The sequence below is a fragment of the Cotesia typhae genome, unplaced genomic scaffold, assembly GCF_013202065.1.
Source record: "Cotesia typhae breed Kobodo isofemale line unplaced genomic scaffold, CoteBio_Ctyphae contig_22, whole genome shotgun sequence".
Taxonomy (NCBI): Eukaryota; Metazoa; Arthropoda; class Insecta; order Hymenoptera; family Braconidae; genus Cotesia; species Cotesia typhae.
Genome location: NW_027423728.1, coordinates 8,527,535 through 8,545,665, shown reverse-complemented (window position 1 = coordinate 8,545,665; position 18,131 = coordinate 8,527,535). Strand labels below are relative to the sequence as shown.

Here is an 18,131-nt window from a genome sequence, read left to right as displayed (position 1 = left end):
TTAAATTATAGACTAAAAGTGTTCACATACAATAGTTTTTAAAATATACATAATATATATGAATGACAGTATGTGAAAATTATCGTGATTGATATAATATAAACTATAAAAAAAAATCATTCAATAGTTAATTAGTTTCATTAACTAAAAATTCTAAATAATCTTAATAATCATGTACAATAAAAATTCAATTATAATTATATTTCGTTTATTTAAATACCAATGCTTATGTATTATATAAATAAATATTAAGTTAAACAATATTTTTATTATTATTATATTTTTTTTTCTATATTATAATACCACATGTAAAAATTTTAATTCAAGTACGAATTTATAATACCCTAAAAAATTCGAAAAAATTATTCACGAATTTTTACTCATTGTTTCAACATTTGTGCGCTTATCCTCTTTATGATATTACAATAGATTATAATAAATATGAAATAAACTTTATAAAATTACATCTTTAATACTGTGTTGTATTAAATACTTGTGTCAATTATTTCCGTTTAAACCCTGCATTAAATTTTTGCTAAGTGTAATTAAACGTCAATAATACTGTTGCGTTTTTTATCATGGTCAATGACATCTAAATCGTTACCCAAACTACCCACTCTGCCTCGCAATCCACCGCCGCTAACTTGACCAGTAGCTTTTAATTTTTCTTGCATTTGAGCTAATATGTCTTGCATTCTCCGAATCTGAAAAAAAAAAAAAAAAATTATTTTCTTAAAAATTTTAACTAATTAATTTTTATATCAACTTACTTCTTCATCCTTTTGAAGCAACAGTCGGTCTGTATCGGATATACTGTTTTCAAAGTGTGGACCAGAGTCTCTTTTTAATTTGCTAAAAAGGGAGAATTAAAAAAAAAGAAATTTTTACAAAAAAGTATTCAAAGAGGTAAGCATCGCTTCAGTGTAAGCGGGTAAGTTTGAGAAGATAAAAAAATAAAAGACACTTATTTACTTGGGTAAGTACCTCCTTTCCCTGATTGCCTGTTGTGATATTTGAGATATACATTGCGCTCTGAAATTTTCATAATGTACGTCTTGTGTTACGTCTTTCAAGTCCTGCATGTGAGTTGATATTAACATGGTACGTAGTTTTACGAAATCACTGTGCTTTGGATTTTCAACTGAGTATAAATACAAATATATATTTATTAATTTTTTAAAACATAAAGTATAATTTATTAAAACATAATTACAACCTTCAACGACACCCCAAGGATATTGTCTTCCTCGTACTTTTCTTCCCGCAACTTCAAGCACCGTAGAACTACCAATTACAGCAAAAGGTACACAAGCTTTCAATTCTTTATCCTGTTGCTTAAACTCTTCATCCTCATCGCTATCACAGTCCGGAAATTGGTAAATCTATTTCAAATAAATAACAAGTAAATAAAAAAAAAAAAAAAATAAATAAAAATTTTAATTTGATAAAATTTTACCTGAATTTCATGTTCCTCAATGTCCGCTAAAATATTTTCTTTTAATTTTCTAACTTCTTGACTTGTCAGAGTGTCAGCTTTAGCGATTACTGGGACAATATTTACTTTTCTATGGAGTCGTTTTAAAACTTCAAGATCCATTTGTCGTAAGCTGAAATAAATTATTTATTGAAATATAATTTAGATTTTATTTTAAATAAAACGTACCCATGGCCATAAGGAGGGATGAAGTACAAACAACAATGAACACGATTATCTTGAATATTTTTACGATTAAGTCCACTTTCATCGGTAAAATACTGTCTAAATTGCTCATCAATGTATGCAGAACATGCCTTCCATGTATCTTCACAGTTAACAGCATCTCCGAATCCTACAGAACAATAAATATTAATTTTTTTTACCGTAAGATTTAAAAAAAAAAAAAAAAAAATGTAATTTATGTTTGTTTTAAATACCAGGTGTGTCAATAATGTTTAAACGTAATCTCACTCCTCTTTCTTCAATGTCCATCGTCTTCTTTTCAATTGTCGTTGTTTTTTCAATTCGATCTTAAAAAAAATTATAAATATAAGTACAATATATTTAATAAAAATTAAATTAGCTATTTTTGAATTTTTTTATTGAAAAAAAATTAAAAGAAAAAATTTCTTATTTAATTTTTTAATAAAATAAATTATAAAGATTTTTAGATGGCTAATTAAATTTTCAAATGTTTGTTAATTTTAATATCATATATATGTAATTTAAAAAAAAAAAAAAAAAAAAAAAAAAAAAAAAAAAAAAACCTTACCAATTGCATCAGGGATACGTCGATCCTTGTAAAGATCACCAAGAAATAAACTGTTAATCAGAGTAGATTTTCCAAGACCAGTTTCACCGCAAACCATCAACGTAAATTCGAATCCTCTTTTTACAGATTTTCTGTGTACTTGCTCCGGTAAAGTAGCAAATCCAATATAATCCCTGTCTTGCTAAATAAAATTAAATTAATTAAGCAATTTTTTTACAAGATAATAATAAAGTGTTTGATTAATTATATAAATTGTAAGATAATAATATTTAATAAAAATAAATTGAATTGTAATTATATAACATACAGACTTACCGCCAGACATGGTAGCAACAATAACACGACTGCCGGCTTGCCGTTTAGTCTAGTTGAAGTTGAGTTAGGCAATCACGTCGATGCGTAAGTATTCTCACCCCTCATATACACTCGCGCACCCTCGCATAATCAATAATCACTTGAAAATTTTATTTGTAGCTTACTGCTCAGACACACCCGCTGGATTTTTCACGTTCATCAATACTACTGATAATTTTATTTAATTAAACAAGTATGTTTAAATAAAACAAAAAATTTATCACATAAATATTTTTTTATTTCCATTTTTATCAAGCTCGTATTTTTAAATTACTCTGCAAGCAGTATAGTGTGTCAGTTATTGATAAAATTTAACTGAATATTTTTTTTAATATATTTTTCTTCAACACAATACAATGAAGATATTTTTATTTAACGGATAAATTTTTACTTTCACAATCATATAAAAAAATTTTTCTGTCAATTAAAATAAATTTACTTTCAATAGCTAATTAATTAATTTTTAATTAACTATATTAAATTAAAATAAATTTGCGAATGATATTTACAAAGATAAGTCACAGTTTAATACCATCACAGTTATGACCACGAAAACCAAGAACGATTAGCTGACCCGGTGGGGCTTTTTGGAGAAAATGGAATTGATCCGGATGGCGTAGCTGGCTGGGATGAATTTTGTGGCTCTGTTTTCGGTTGAATTTTTTCGTTTGTTGCTGCATGCATTTTTGACTCATACTGACGGACATCGTCGAGAGACATATCGTGCCATTCGTCGATCCAAGCGAATGCTTGCCGATGACCCAACAGCAAAATATCTCGTATGCACTAAAATAATAAAAAATAATTATTTTAATGGATAATTAATTTACAAAATATTTTTTTTTTTTTTTTTTGTAAAATAAAAATAAAACCTTATGAATAAAATCTTCTACGCGAGTTTGCATTCCCCAAACTTCAAATGAAACATCAACAAGTTTATAAGAACACATTATTGGTTGCGTATTTTCACGCCAGCCTTCAATCAACGGTCCTCGACCTGTTTTTTTAGATTGGTAAAACTTTGGATCTTCTTCTTCTTTGTAATGCTTTGCTGATAATTCATCATATGCAATATCGATAAAATCTACTTCTCGATGAATTAATTCTACAGGAGTCAATCCTAAGCACTAAAAAATAAATACATATTTATTTATTAAGTATAAAAAAATATTAAAATTTTTAAATAAATTTATTACTCTAATTATTATTAAAAATATTATTTACATTTTCAGAAGAACCATTGTTGTCTTCATAACGTGTTTTTATAGATATTTGGAATTTTGGTATGAATGAACACTGAAAAAAAAATTTATTTTGATTATTAATTGGTAATTATAAATAATTTTTATTATTTTAATAAACTTACTGTATATTCTGTTATAGTAAAAGGATAATAATTCCATGCTTTCTCTGTGACGTAAAAAATTCTTGGTATCAATGCTTGAATCCAATATGGTAATTTGCTAGAATAAAATAATTTAAAAATTGTAATTAAACTTTTTTTATAATATTTAATTACTTACTATTTAATTTACTAACTAAAAAAATAATTTACATGGAATATAAATAATAATAAAAAACCAATAAATGATTTAGTAAGAATGTAAAAATAACTTGTGACAGTAACAAGATTATTTTGTCTCATAACTAGAGCACTGATCCCGATAATTCTGTCTAATTAAAAATATTATTTTTAAATAATTAAAATTTCTTTTATAAATCAATATTATTCATTGTTTAAATGATGTCAATATGTAATGACATTGCAAATTATATAATAGAGTGTTAATCACAATGTTATTGAATAAATAAATTATACAGGTAGTGAAAAATATACTACGATAGTTAAAATAAAAAAAAAAAAAAAAAAAAATAATAATAATAATAATTACTTGGAGAGATGAATCCTTTTTTCAGTAAACTGTCCTTTACCGTGAACAGGATCTTCACATTCAGTATTTTCAACAACTTCAACACCTTCATCACTGTCTGACTGCTCATGACTGTGTCTGGCAATCATATAAAGTTGCCCAATGCGATACTAAATTAATTAAAAATATTATTTAATTTTATTTATTGTTTTTTAATAATAGTAACCAATAATAATAATAATTATAATAATAATAATAATAATAATAATAATAATAAATAAATGGAATAAAACAAGACTTACTTCTTCAACAGTCAGTGGCATACAAATACGATATTCTTTGGTTAAAACCATGATTTATTATCTTGAGGATAAGCTTTCAATAAATAAATAATTTTTTTTTATTTTATAAACAGTCAAAATTTATAATTTTTATTAATATTGAAAAGCCGACAGCCAAACAAGTTTATTAAACTGAAGTTGTCTGAATGTTTCTTTGTGAATATCATTTAATCAATAACAGTGCTACCACCATTTTCTTTGGGGATTAAATAAAATTCACTTGACACTGAAGTCAGCTGACATAAATTTTTTAAAAAATTTTTTGCCAATCATTACCAATTGTTTTAAAAAAATTAAATAAAAAATTCAACATGTGAAAATTAAATAAAAATCTATTAATGAAAATATTTTTAAGTATTTTTTTAAATTGTGATTGACTTAAGAAATTTAAAAAATTGACAACTGTCAGCTAACTTCAGTATGATAAAATTAATAGGATTTTTCACTTTTACAAGTTTTAGTTACAAGTATAAAAAAATATTAATACTGTTATGTCCTCCTCCTGGTGGACAACGATGGAAATCTTTATTTAAATTTAAAGTTATCGACGTGGTCTTTAATTCGCCCGGGAATATAAATTAAATAAACAATTGAACGAAATTGGTTGAACTGAATTGAAATATATATATATATATATATATATATATATATATATATATATATATATATATATATATATATATATTCACTAAGACTTTACAAAAATTGGAAAGCGAGGTGATAAGTCTGAGCTCGAATATTATTCTGAATCTTTCTCAAAATATCCAAGTCCGACTTGTACCACTAGATGTGGCGGGGGCGACTCTCCCTACCATCCGAGTATTCCCGCTGTATCGGTCTTTTGGCAACGTTGATTGGTCCTTCTCCTTCTCACTGGGTACTATAGTAGCTATAGCTGTTCTCCTACTCAGGTACTCGTCCTTTCCGACCTGGGCTCGCCAGTAGAGTTGTCCGAAGTTTTCATTATCCTTGGGAATTTACCGGACTGAGTGGTTGAGCTGGACTCGTCATAAATGAGGGTCACAAATCGGCTCAGACTATCTGCCCGCATTTTTTATACATTTTATATTTATTAAGTAGAAAGCAATTAGGTAGTGAATTTATATTTTTATGGCTTAATCCTCTTTTCTAAATTATTATTCCTAGTCTATTGTACTGAATTTTCAGTGAGTACAAAATACATTTTAACAATAACCTTTTTCTAATAGTTAAAAGTCTAAACCTAGGTTGTGGGGTTTTCCCAAAAGTTTTCTTATAATTATAAAATTAAATTTAATGTTAAATTTCGCGCTATCAAAGGAGTATCATCAGTGTTCGCGTGGTGGCGCCAGTCACGATTCAACTAAACCGTGATATGATATCACAATACATTAAAAAAAGATCTTTTATACAATGTATTATTACAATATTACAATATAAAAACATACACATGTAATATGTGTACTGAAAAATACTATTGCTGTATTATTAACAGTACATGACTCTGTATGTAAAAATATACTGCAGTTTAAGTTTTTCAGTTGATACGTGTACAGCTGTCGCGGTGTGAATGGACAATAAAATAAACGTGATGTGGACGATTCTGAATATCAGATAACGTGACAGTGTTCAAATAAAAAATTAAAAAATTAAACTATAATTGATGATAATTAATATACAAATAAAATAAAAATAATTATTTAATAGATTTAATAAATCAATGGCATTAAGATCATTGAGGCAGGAGTACCTGCAAATACCTACAGTTACACGAGCTTATACAACTGCTTGTGTACTAACTACACTCGCTGTGGTTTGTATTAATCTTTGTTAATTATTCGTTTTATAACCTAATTATCTCTATTACTTTGTAAGTCACTAATCGATAAATCGGTAAGTTAAAAATTAAAATGAGATATTTTTTTTATTTACAGCAACTGGATTTGGTTTCACCTTTTCAACTGTACTTCAATCCTATTTTAATAGTTCATCAATACCAAGTAAACTCTAAAATTTGTTTAACACAGTGTTAAAATTAATCTGAGTAATTTTTATATTTAATTTAGATATGGCGACTTGTCACAACATTTTTGTACTTTGGTACGGTTGGGTTCAATTTTTTCTTCAACATGATATTTACTTATCGCTATTGCCGGATGCTAGAAGAAGGTCCATTCCGTGGAAGGACAGCTGATTTTGTAATGATGTTCATTTTTGGGGGAGTTTGCATGATTGTATCCTTTTTTTTCTGGATTTATTAATCAATCATCAAGATAAATGACTTATCATTATTATCATCTTATTATAATTTATAATTTTATTACGTAATTATTTCCTTGACAATTCAATAGATATTTGCATTTTTTGTTAATTTATTATTTTTGGGACACGCATTTACGTTGATGCTAGTTTATGTGTGGTCGAGACGAACTCCATTCGTCAGAATGAACTTCTTTGGTTTGCTAAACTTCAGGGTAATTTATTATCTAAATAAAATATTTTATAATTATTTTAAAAATAATTTAACTAAAATAAATCATTAATTAAATTTAAATATTTATCCAGGCTCCATTTTTACCGTGGGTTCTTCTTGGGTTCTCTTTGTTACTCGGAAATGTCATATGGGTAGATTTAGTTGGCATGGCTGTTGGACATATGTATTATTTTGCTGAAGACGTTTTTCCTAATCAAGTTGGAGGTGGTTTCCGAATTATAAAAACTCCACAAATACTGTAATTATTTTTAACAATATTTTTTAATAATTAAATACTTAATTTATGAAATTAAATATTTTTTTTTTTTTTTTTTTTTCCACAGTAAAAATTTATTTGATGAGCATCAAGAAGATTCAGACTATGCTCCACTTCCTGAAGACAGACCTGGAGGTTTTGCATGGGGCCAAGGAGCCGATGTCCATTAAAGTAAATATTTATTAATTAAAATTAATTTATTACCAGTGAAATATTTTTTAGCGTCCCATTTATAGGCATTAAATAAGTGATATCGCTGGTTTATTTTTCACTCAGAAATTTCCATTAAATGCCATTAATATTATTATTTTGTAACATTATATTGTCATTTGTGATTGATTTAACGGAATGATTACTCAATTTATTTTTATTTATATAATCGCACATTGAGTGAAGATTTTTGTAACAACCGACTTGTAAATATAGATAGTAAATTTCATAAATATTTATCAGTAACAAGAGATAAAAATAATCGTATTAAAAAAATAATTCAACTATATTGTTTAGGGTAATTATAAAGTTTAATGATGTATGTGAAAACGTTTTTTTTATTGTCTGTAATATTTTTCAGACATGAACAATATTATTACAATTTTATAGATATTTTTTTCGGTTTCATTTGGTAACTTTCTTTCTGTGAGTAATATTAATCTCTCTTTTTTTTTTATTTCACTTTATGAAATAAAGTGTTAAATATAATCGTTAATTTATAAACAGTAAGTGATTAAAGAAAAAAATAAAATGACAGACTGGATTTTTTTCTTCCAAAACAGGTACTCTTTTAAGTATTGTCAAAAAAATTTGTAAATTATAGGTATTGTTAATAAAAAAAAATATTGTTTGATATAATTGAATAAATAATAAAGATAAAAATATAATAAAATAATTTTGGCATTTTAAAAGAACAAAAAGCTAATGAATTTTATTATCACACAATTTTTTTGCATATTTTTTTTTTTTTTTTGCCACATTTCATTAATTAATTTAATGATTTTAGTGGAGTACAATTTCAAGTGAAATAATCTATAATAAATTTATATAAAGTATATACGTATGATATGAAGATGAACTATAATACAAGTGATCAAGTGTCAGGAGGGGAATCGTACATGTCTATTAACTAATTAATTACATCGCAATTGTAGCAAGCAGCACCGTGATGTCATCTGGCTTGCCTCCTGGAAATGACAGACGTCGAGTTAATTTAATTATTAATTATATTTTCCCACAAACTTAATTGCTCTTGATGATATAGATCCCAAGATAATATAAGAATAATAAAAAAAAAAAAAAAAAAAAAAATTAATTTTGTCGGGTAATAGAAAATGAATGAAAAGAAAATCTAATAAGATCTCACCTATAGCTTCAATACCATTTTGTCTGGCACTTTGAGCAAAAGGCGACAAAAAATTACCATCAAAAGCAAGACTACGTGCCATCCAAGCTATCGTATTAGCTACGCCTTGTATTTTAGTAGGATCTCTTTCTCCTTCAACTTTCCTCATCTCTGTGACTAGTAATTGGTCAGGGACATTATCGAAGACTCCGTCTGTTGCTAAGAGTATAACATCGCCATTCTCTACGCCGAATGTCGATGTATCTGCGGACTCTGGACTGTAAAAAAAAAAATTATTCATTACAATTCTTTTAAAGTATTTTATTTTATTTTAAAAAAATCTCTCGATGCAATTAACTTTCTCAGCTTCTCTGTACTTTTTAATAGATTTCGAAATTTTATTAGAAAAATTATTTAAAATTAATTCATTTTATTTTACCTATCACTCAGAACTAAGTCAGAGTGTCCAGGAGGTGGTAACGATAATTGAAACGGCGTATTAAAGTAATGCTGTTGTTCTGAAGAGCGGTGAACAACTTTACCCTTTCTAACAATAACAAAACCACTGTCTCCAATGTTAGCTGCATATATGCTACTAGTTTCTTTATTTAAAACAATAACACACGCAGTACTACTTCCTAAAATAAAATAAAATATTTTTTATTAAGTTATATTATAAATCAAATAAATTTATAAGTCAATATTTTAATATTAGTTATGAAAAAAAAAAAAAAAAAAAAAAAATTTATTTACCTAGAATAGATTGTCTATTTTCTAACAGTTCATAATAACTTTTTGCTAATAAACCTGCTGGTTCATGGGGCACAAATTTCCCTAAGGAGACTAGACGTTCGCAGGTTTTCATTAAATAACTTGAAAATTCACCTGGGTCGATGCCATAATGACGCCAACCACCAACACCGTCTGCAACTCCTATAATTCACAAAAACCATTAATATAGTTATTTTTAAAATATATATTTATTTACATAATAACGAGATTTTATTATTATGTATTGTTAAAAATAGACAAAAGCATATTTTAATTTATTTGGCAATTTGCCTTTATTTACACAACTTACATGTGCTTGTGTCACATGCATTTAAAATATGACGTTTTCTTTAAATTTATATATAAAAATTGTTAAATGTATATTGATTTACGTTAAAATAATCACACTGAAGTTGACAGAAATTTTTTTTTTATTTTATAATCATTAAATTATTAAAAAAAAAAAAAAATTCCACATGTAGAAATTATAAAAATTAAAAACTACAATTTTTCAAAAATAATTTTTTGGAGCAAATTTGATTTATTTTTTTAATTTTCTAGGTATCAATTTTTTTTTGTTTTTATTTTTTTTTTTTTTTGCCATAATTTATTTGTCAAAAAATTTTTAAAATTAATTATTATCTGCTAAATTGATTCTTATTAAAAATTGTAAAAATTAACAGCTGACGGCTAACTTCAGTATCATTTAAAATAACAAACACTTACCAATAACTTCAAGAGCTTTAAATTTAGCAGTAAACCAGGCATCATCACCAAATTGTCCTTTTCTAATTCTTCCACGTGATAAATCTTTTGGAAATCCGCAAACAGCAGATACTAGTGAAGCTTCACGTTTTTTGACAACTGCCGGGTCTGCACAAGTTGTATAACTAGAAATACCATTCCAAAGTGCTCTTGATAAAAGTCGTCCAGTCCAATAAATAGATTGCATATTTTATGTTGTTTTTTAAAATTATTTGCTCTAAAATATTAATATTTACTTCAACACCTGGGTAACATTTTATTTATTTATAAATTACTTCAAGTTATTATTATTTTTTTTTTTAATATACTGTAATCACTGTGGACTTTAATCTTGCGTTTGCTGCAACCGAGTAACTCTTTGGAAATTCAATCGTATATCAAAATCATTTTTAGATTTATTTTACTTAGTATTATTACGTTAATTAATTTAGTATCAGGATAATGATCAATTAATATAAATTATTTTACTTGTCACCAAATTATTTTCATTCACTACACTTGATATTTTTGAATCCATTGAAAAATACACTCAGGTTTTTTTTTTTTGTTATTGTAAGACGATTATATTTTTTTTTTTTTAGCAATCCGTTCGTCACTCCCTCATTAATGAACACGAAAATGATCACATGCGGGCTTTCATCATTAATGTTTTAGTGAATTAGATAGTACAGTCTTGGGACATTTAACTATTTTATTATATTAAAAAGCGCCTCTGCGTATATTCTCCGAAAGAGATGTGTGATCCATGTTGATGTGTGTGTGTGCGTTGTAAAAAATTTTTTATTGGTAAGGTAGTTTCCATTGATAGTAATTGTTGATAAATAATAATTTAGTAAATATTTTCCAATAGGTAGTAAGTGTTAAAAAAAATTTATTGTATAAATTTTAAAAACACTGAAGTTGACAGATATTAAAATTTTTTTTGGAATTTTATAGCAATTAAATTAGAACTAAAAAAATATTTTAAAAAAATTGCACATATAATTTTTTTAATTTTTTACACGTGAAATTTCTTCTTTTAATTTTTTAAAAATAATTTCTCAATAAAATAAATTAAATAAATAATCAATAATTACATAGAAAGTAATATAAAAAAAGAAGAAGTAAAAAATTTATTTCTTCTTATTATTCTTCTGTTTATTAAGCCAATGCGATGCAATTTAATATATTCAATAAACTATAATCTCTAAAGAAAATACCTGTTGCTTGCCAAGCCTGTCTTATTATTTTCACAAGTCTAATATTTCTTTTCCAATTTTATTCTGTCGTTTTTTTGTCTACTTAACTTAAGAAGCCCTACATTTTGTTTGAATTTTATTAACAATAATTTAATGTTTATCGATCGATCTGAATTTTTTTTTTATCGATTCATCTCGTCAGTGAATGTAAATATTATAATAAAAAAAGTATAAATAGCAATTGCATCATCGCCATTATATATCTATTTATCTGCCTATATATATATATATATATATATATATATATATATATATATATATATATATATATATATATATATATATATATATATATATATTTGTTCTCTCCCTTCACTCTCCCACGGGAATCTAATCCATCAACCGGAAATGTGGGAATGAAACAAAAATAAAAAGTTATCACGAAAGAAATAAAATTGAGAATTAAATAGCAAATTAAAAGTTTAATCTGCACGAAGATATATATATGTATATATACACTTTAATTATATTTTCATCAGTAAAAATTTTATTTCATTTTTTTTTTTCACATTAATTCAATAAAATTTTATTTTAGTAGCTAATAATAATTTAATTAATTTTTTATTTCAATTTATGAAAAATTTAAATTAAATAAAATTTTTTATGAAAGAAAAAAAAATCTTTTGACATATTTATTGCTTTTAATTAAACATACATTGATAAATCTGACTTTTTTTTTAGGTATAATAAATTATTAATGTTTTATTAATAAATATAAATAAGATAAAATCTATTGAATGTATAAACGATGATAAAATATCGAAAAAAAAAAAAAAAAAAAAAAATTTTAAATGAAATTGAAAAAATACGACAGATGCGATTTCAATCGCATTGAAAAATCTCCGGGAGCTCAAAGTAATTCAATCGATCTTCGATACTTTAAGTTTTTCTAGGGTGGAAAGACCTGGTCTGATGCACGGAGAACAAGCTAGACTATCGAGTGGAAAAAGACGATAAAAAAGGAGATAAAGTACTAAGTTTCTAGCTTCCTTCAAGCTGCGTATGTGTATGTATATATGTACTGTGTTACCGGAATTTCCTGTGGTGTACGTACGTTCATACAATAGAACTTTCATACATTCTTAAATCTTTCACAAGTCAGACCGAAATTTTCACCCGTCTGCTTATTCAGGTTCGTGAGATAGACGCATTACTTTTCTTTGTTTTGTTTTTCTTTTACTTTTATAATTTTATTTTATTTTGCAGTTTTTATGTGTGTTATACTACTTGAAATTATAATGGAATATATGAAGGTATGTGTCGTAGATGATAAAAAAATTATATTTTATAAAAGTAAAAAAAATTTAATAAATAACTCATGCAGAAGAATATAAATGTTATATTTATAAAAAAGGTCTCTTTTGCCGTATAAAAATGTGAACAAAATAAATATCATTGTTATTATTGTATATATGTAACTATTTTTAATGTAAATCTCTTCTTGCAGTTTTAATATACTCGACAGACTTGTGAAGAATAAAAAAATTTTATGTTCTTTTATGTCTTGGCAACTATTTGGAAAACTCTATTCTTACTCTCACATTCATACACATATCATCTACTTTTATATCTTTTAATTTCGTGTTTATTATCCGCCCGGATTTTATTTTTTAACTCAATGCTCTTAATGGAAAAATTATAACTCTTTAAGAGTTTGTTTGTACTTAAACTTTGATCTTTTTAGTATTTAAACAAGAAAAATATTCATTTTCACGACAATTAACTCAGCGTTCACTTAAGTGCGTCAAGAGAGCTAATTTATTGAACTGGAAGAGCTGAAACTGATGACAGCTCTGTTAGTTGAAGTTAACAGGGTCATTTTCTCTCTGTATCTAATCTACCATCTGGGAATATTTTTTATCTAACTTTTAATAGAGTTTCGAGTTATGAATTGATAATTACAGTTACGTACACAAGCTTACGTATTTTATCGTTAATTAATCGGGCATAAGTAGGTTGATCGAACTTTATTTTTATGAAGATCAATTTTTAGACAATCCAATTTATTTAAAAGATTGTATTTTTTAATTGGTTGATTTTTTAAAATGTTTTTACATTTATTACATAAATCTTAGAGCTTTTTTCGCAAAAAAAAAAAATTCGATCATTGAAAAAAATATAAATTATAATTTAAAACAAAAAAAAAAAAAAAAATTTTTTTTCTGTTAAAAACTTTTATAAATATTTAAATACATCTACGGCGAATGACCAAATCTAATGTATCTTTTATGAACCAAACGTAGATAAAATTTTATAACTCATAATACCAGTATCGTTATGTATAAAGTATACGCTGTATTTTCAGTTATAGCTTAAAGTTGGAATAATTTAAATAATGCGTTAAAATATTAAATCTCTTGAATTATATAATTAAACTTTACTACATCGTCTAATATTTCCATTTTAATAATTTAGAATTAAAAATAATTTTATTTATTCATCGAAAATTTTAAAAAGTATTAATTCTTCAGTTGAGGTTATTGTTAATTCGCGGATGAAAGTTTAAATCATTATTTAGTTGGTGTATTACTAAGTCGAGTTTGAGGTCAGCTAAGCTCGACCCATACACAAGGCTTAGCGTATGTAAGCTCTGTCATTTTTTCTCGACAAAGTTTCAAGCTGTCTTTTTTTTATTTTTTTATAGAAATAATTTTGAATACAAATGAAGCTATTGTTTCACAGCCAATTATTTTTATCACAGAGTATGTTGCACTGTAATTTATAGCAGCTTTTTTTCTGCATCAGTTATTTAATAAAAACATATTTTAAAGCCAGGTAATTTTTGATTAAAAAAAAAATCTGAGGAATAATTTGTAATAAAAATATTTTTTGCCGTAAATTATATTGATAATAGCTCGGAAATAAATAGCGATTGAATCTTCGCTGGAAAAATAGTGATAAAAATTTTTCTAAGCAATAAATTTGATTAGATATAATTAAATGTTATTAAAAAAATCTCTAACGTAACATCTATTTATTAAAGATATATGTTAGATATTTTTTTTATGATCTAGATTTTATTTGAAGGCTTTATGTGAAGCTTTTAAGTGATCACGAAGGATGATAGCCTTTAACAAGGCTATTCGTTATTATATTCGTTCTTGTTATATTCCAATACATCAAACTGTGGTCCAGAGCTTTTGTTACTTTAGTGATGGGTGAAAATTAATGGCCATTAAATAATGTAACGTTGAGAAGGCGTGGAATTGTGGCATACTTACGCAAAAAATATTTCCAGATCACCCGGAAGAAAAGCATCCAATATATATTACAGGGTAGCTTATTAAAATAAACAACGCTTATTCGTTTTAAAGTAATTTATATTTATTCGCATCTTCATATTGATTTATAATATACTTTTTCCTTCGATAAATTATTTTCATTATTATTTATTATTTTAACATTAACATTAACATACATATACATAAAAAACTATAATTATTACAATTTATCTAATTTATCGTCCGAATATTTTCGGCTTTTTTTTTTTTTTTTTTTTTTTTTACATTAATTTATCAAATTTTTAAACGCAAATTTTTTAAATTCATTTTTAATATTTTATTTTTTTATCTATCTACGATTTTTTTTATATACACTTATAACTTATTAATATTTGCGTGAATAATTACACGATGGTAATATTTACTTAAATAATTACTATTAAATTTAATGATTTTCTTTTGGTGAGTAAAATTATTAAATTTATTTTTACTAGAAATGATAATCATGATAATTATTCAATTAATTAATAAATAAGCTTTTCACTTTTTAATTGATAAATATATACATTAATTATATAATTTTATCCAAGTAATTGGTATTATTTTTAACCTAATAATACAAACATAAATTATTTAAACATACTTTTTAGTACAGAGTGCGTTGAACTTTTTTAATTCTTAATTTTTTACAATAATCATATAGTCTTCTTCAGTCAATAGTAAATTTTTATAATACTTTATTTTCTTTCTAAATTTTTAATAATTATTTTTATAATTGATAATTATTATGAAATTATTTAGTATTTATAGGTCGGACAGAAAATAAATAATAATCATAATGAACGAATGTTTTGTGGCAGAAGAAATATTAAGTTCTCATTGATATTCATATCAAGAGCTCAGAACTACCCTTAGAATTTAAAATAGAAAAATTGCTCAGCGTTTATATTGAGAAAAATTTTAATTCCTTTTTTTTTTTTTTTTTTTAAGTTTTTAAATTATAAATCCTTTAAAAATTGATTTTATTTGTCAGAAAAATTTTTTTGACCATTAAAAAAAATTTATTTAATTTTTTAAATCGTCAAAAATCAATAAAATTTTTTTTAATAATTTTATTGTAAAAAAACAAATTTAAAAATATAAAAAAAAAAAAATTGTTTAAGTAAGAGTTTGTCATAGATAGCAATTGTTGACCTTTAGAGTAATATTATATCAATGTACTGTTATAAATTTGTGAAAAAAACAACTGTCCTATCGTAAAAAATAATGGAGAAAAGGATAAAGGACGTAAAGAGTATCAAAAACAAGGTAAAAATGAGTTTAAAAAAAAAAAAAAAAAAAAAAATGAAAAAGAGCCAGCAAGCTCTAGTGGAATTGTCGAGTGGTAACGACTTGCTCTACTTTGTGTGACAAGCGGCCAATTCAGTGGTCTGAGAAAAGAACGAAGAGGTGAAGACCAAACTAAAGTCTGCAGTCTAGCCGCGAGCGATTGGGAATCGCGTTGTCATTGACTTTTACGACTCCAAGAAGTTGAGTATGAAGTAAAATGAACAAGAACCTCTCTTTTCATTTATTTTCCTATATTTTTTTATCCGCTCACGTTACTTATCATTACGCCAGATCTTTCATTTATAAATCTAAACCAAGTTACGCACTTATGTAAGCAACAGTATTTATTTATCTATTTAAATTATCCAATTTATTTTTATAATCAAAATATACAACTATCTTAAATCACATTCACAGATATACTTTATTTAATATTATTTAACAAATCACTTTTAAGTAGCTTTCATTTAATTTTAAAAAAAGATGTCCTGCATCTAATTATTTTTGGAAAATAGTAAAAATATTTTTATTATTTAAAATCAATAATACGCTGTGAAAAATTGGGAGTAAATCTGAAGCTTTTTTTTTCAGTTAAGTGATTGTCAATCGGAGTACCGATTATTTATTTTTATTTAAAACAAAAATAAAGAACTCACTCTGCTGAGAATTTTTTTTTTATCGATAAAAATCCGGATTTTTTACAGTGCATTATTTGTTAAAAATAATTCCAAAAAAAAATTAATTTGAGAAATAAATTTTATTCAGTTTGCTATTGATTTTATCTGTCATGTTTTCTTGAGTAAATACGCTGAGAGACAGGTGTAATTTCCAGAGGGAATATCTTAGTATATACGAGGAGGTAATTGAATGATCTTCATCAGCAATCATGCATTCCATCGTATTACCGAATATCTTGTACTGCTACGAGATACTTAGGGTAAGAACTCTTATGATCTTCGGAGATCTGCTAACACACGTTAGACGGTAAATTTATATTATCAAAGTAGCTCAAATACAATTAATTATTTTTTTATTCAATAATTTTATAATTGAGATGTTTTAAATTGATAAAATTGAGTCATTGTTTATTTAAAATTAAGCTTTTTATAAATTGTACTGATTTAAGAGAAGTAATATAAAAAAAAAAAATACTTTTTTTGAATCAAATAATTTTTTTCAGTGTGCTTCCTGAGACCATGGGTCAGTGATTTTTGGTTAAACGAGACTAGAACACATTATTTGTACTGGAAGTCTTTCCTCACGGGGGTGTCGTGATAAATATACGGATTGTTTTTTTCACTAGAGATTTTTCCGTAAAATAACGTCGGCTTGATAGCTATAATTTTTTTTTTTTTTTTTTTTTTTTTTTTAAGGAGACATTTAAGATAAAAACTAATTAGATATTTTTTAAAAAACAAATTAAATTTTACAGCACAATATAAAGTTTGACATTAATGTAACAATTTTTACGAGTAAAAAAAATAACTAAGATTATATGACTCGTAAATTTAAAAAACTCCAGTTTTTATGAGTATTTTATTATCAATCGTACAGAATAAATACCTGTAGATTTAATAAAAAAAAAAAGCTTGGTTTAATATATATTTATAAAGTAAAAATTTCGTAATATCTTTGATCATTGTTCTTTTAATATTTAACAAAGCGGCGGTAGCAAACGAGGACGAAAATCCTTGGCGAAAGTATACTTCGAAGGTAAACAAGCGTGTTCTATCTTGAGTGACGTTGCATAGTAGAGTGAAGATTATGGAATTCAGTTGGTGAATTACATCCACCTACTATCACTTGTACATAATACAGAGAATATTTGACGTATAAGCCTTGATGTACTGTTAGTATATATATATATATATATATATATATATATATATATATATATATATATATATATATATATATATATATATAT

The 18,131-nt window shown here is 25.3% G+C and overlaps 4 protein-coding genes across 9 annotated transcripts; 1 reads left to right on the top strand and 3 right to left on the bottom strand.

Annotated features, from left to right (window-relative positions):
- Positions 1-81: 81 nt before the first annotated feature.
- Septin4 (septin 4) lies at positions 82-2,730 on the bottom strand. 3 transcript variants are annotated; one of them, XM_074237608.1, is made up of 9 exons: positions 2,565-2,730; positions 2,250-2,426; positions 1,915-2,007; positions 1,664-1,829; positions 1,457-1,607; positions 1,217-1,382; positions 973-1,141; positions 771-852; positions 82-704 (listed from the first exon to the last, which is right to left on the bottom strand). In XM_074237608.1, the coding sequence occupies exons 1-9, from the start codon at positions 2,572-2,574 to the stop codon at positions 546-548; spliced, it is 1,173 nt and encodes a 390-aa protein (XP_074093709.1). In that variant the 5' UTR covers positions 2,575-2,730; the 3' UTR covers positions 82-545. The 3 variants fall into 3 exon arrangements, with proteins under 3 accessions (XP_074093709.1, XP_074093711.1, XP_074093710.1); XM_074237610.1 differs by having other exon boundaries at positions 83-704; positions 2,250-2,430; XM_074237609.1 differs by having other exon boundaries at positions 83-704; positions 985-1,141.
- A 320-nt stretch (positions 2,731-3,050) lies between these two features.
- Positions 3,051-4,964, bottom strand: Rdgbbeta (cytoplasmic phosphatidylinositol transfer protein 1). Its single transcript, XM_074237611.1, has 6 exons — positions 4,777-4,964; positions 4,496-4,644; positions 3,970-4,066; positions 3,828-3,899; positions 3,476-3,730; positions 3,051-3,389 (listed from the first exon to the last, which is right to left on the bottom strand). The coding sequence occupies exons 1-6, from the start codon at positions 4,825-4,827 to the stop codon at positions 3,144-3,146; spliced, it is 870 nt and encodes a 289-aa protein (XP_074093712.1). The 5' UTR covers positions 4,828-4,964; the 3' UTR covers positions 3,051-3,143.
- An 867-nt stretch (positions 4,965-5,831) lies between these two features.
- Der-2 (Derlin 2) lies at positions 5,832-7,987 on the top strand. Of its 2 annotated transcripts, XM_074237754.1 has the most exons (6): positions 5,836-6,607; positions 6,729-6,794; positions 6,861-7,028; positions 7,146-7,268; positions 7,360-7,526; positions 7,612-7,987. In XM_074237754.1, exons 1-6 carry the CDS (start codon positions 6,515-6,517, stop codon positions 7,712-7,714), a joined length of 720 nt encoding a protein of 239 aa, XP_074093855.1. In that variant the 5' UTR covers positions 5,836-6,514; the 3' UTR covers positions 7,715-7,987. The 2 variants fall into 2 exon arrangements, with proteins under 2 accessions (XP_074093856.1, XP_074093855.1); XM_074237755.1 differs by lacking the exon at positions 6,729-6,794 and having other exon boundaries at positions 5,832-6,607.
- Positions 7,988-8,438: 451 nt separating this feature from the next.
- Positions 8,439-11,065, bottom strand: LOC141524099 (protein phosphatase PTC7 homolog). 3 transcript variants are annotated; one of them, XM_074237752.1, is made up of 5 exons: positions 10,378-11,064; positions 9,634-9,813; positions 9,320-9,518; positions 8,902-9,158; positions 8,439-8,786 (listed from the first exon to the last, which is right to left on the bottom strand). In XM_074237752.1, the coding sequence occupies exons 1-5, from the start codon at positions 10,601-10,603 to the stop codon at positions 8,749-8,751; spliced, it is 900 nt and encodes a 299-aa protein (XP_074093853.1). In that variant the 5' UTR covers positions 10,604-11,064; the 3' UTR covers positions 8,439-8,748. The 3 variants fall into 3 exon arrangements, with proteins under 3 accessions (XP_074093853.1, XP_074093852.1, XP_074093854.1); XM_074237751.1 differs by having other exon boundaries at positions 8,439-8,722; positions 10,378-11,058; XM_074237753.1 differs by lacking the exon at positions 9,634-9,813 and having other exon boundaries at positions 8,439-8,722; positions 10,378-11,065.
- Positions 11,066-18,131: the final 7,066 nt, after the last annotated feature.

Coding starts and splice junctions, on each gene's coding strand:
- Septin4 (XM_074237608.1), bottom strand. Junction 1,142..1,216: donor TCCTTGGGGTGTCGTTGAAG/GTTGTAATTATG, acceptor ATTTATACTCAG/TTGAAAATCCAAAGCACAGT. Junction 853..972: donor GAAAGGAGGTACTTACCCAA/GTAAATAAGTGT, acceptor CTCCCTTTTTAG/CAAATTAAAAAGAGACTCTG.
- Rdgbbeta (XM_074237611.1), bottom strand. CDS start 4,827: ATGGTTTTAACCAAAGAATATCGTATTTGTATGCCACTGACTGTTGAA. Junction 3,731..3,827: donor ACAATGGTTCTTCTGAAAAT/GTAAATAATATT, acceptor TTTATTTTTTAG/TGCTTAGGATTGACTCCTGT. Junction 3,390..3,475: donor TAGAAGATTTTATTCATAAG/GTTTTATTTTTA, acceptor TTATTATTTTAG/TGCATACGAGATATTTTGCT.
- Der-2 (XM_074237754.1), top strand. CDS start 6,515: ATGGCATTAAGATCATTGAGGCAGGAGTACCTGCAAATACCTACAGTT. Junction 7,269..7,359: donor TTGGTTTGCTAAACTTCAGG/GTAATTTATTAT, acceptor ATATTTATCCAG/GCTCCATTTTTACCGTGGGT. Junction 7,527..7,611: donor ATAAAAACTCCACAAATACT/GTAATTATTTTT, acceptor TTTTTTCCACAG/TAAAAATTTATTTGATGAGC.
- LOC141524099 (XM_074237751.1), bottom strand. CDS start 10,603: ATGCAATCTATTTATTGGACTGGACGACTTTTATCAAGAGCACTTTGG. Junction 9,519..9,633: donor AAATAGACAATCTATTCTAG/GTAAATAAATTT, acceptor ATTTTATTTTAG/GAAGTAGTACTGCGTGTGTT. Junction 9,159..9,319: donor GACTTAGTTCTGAGTGATAG/GTAAAATAAAAT, acceptor TTTTTTTTACAG/TCCAGAGTCCGCAGATACAT.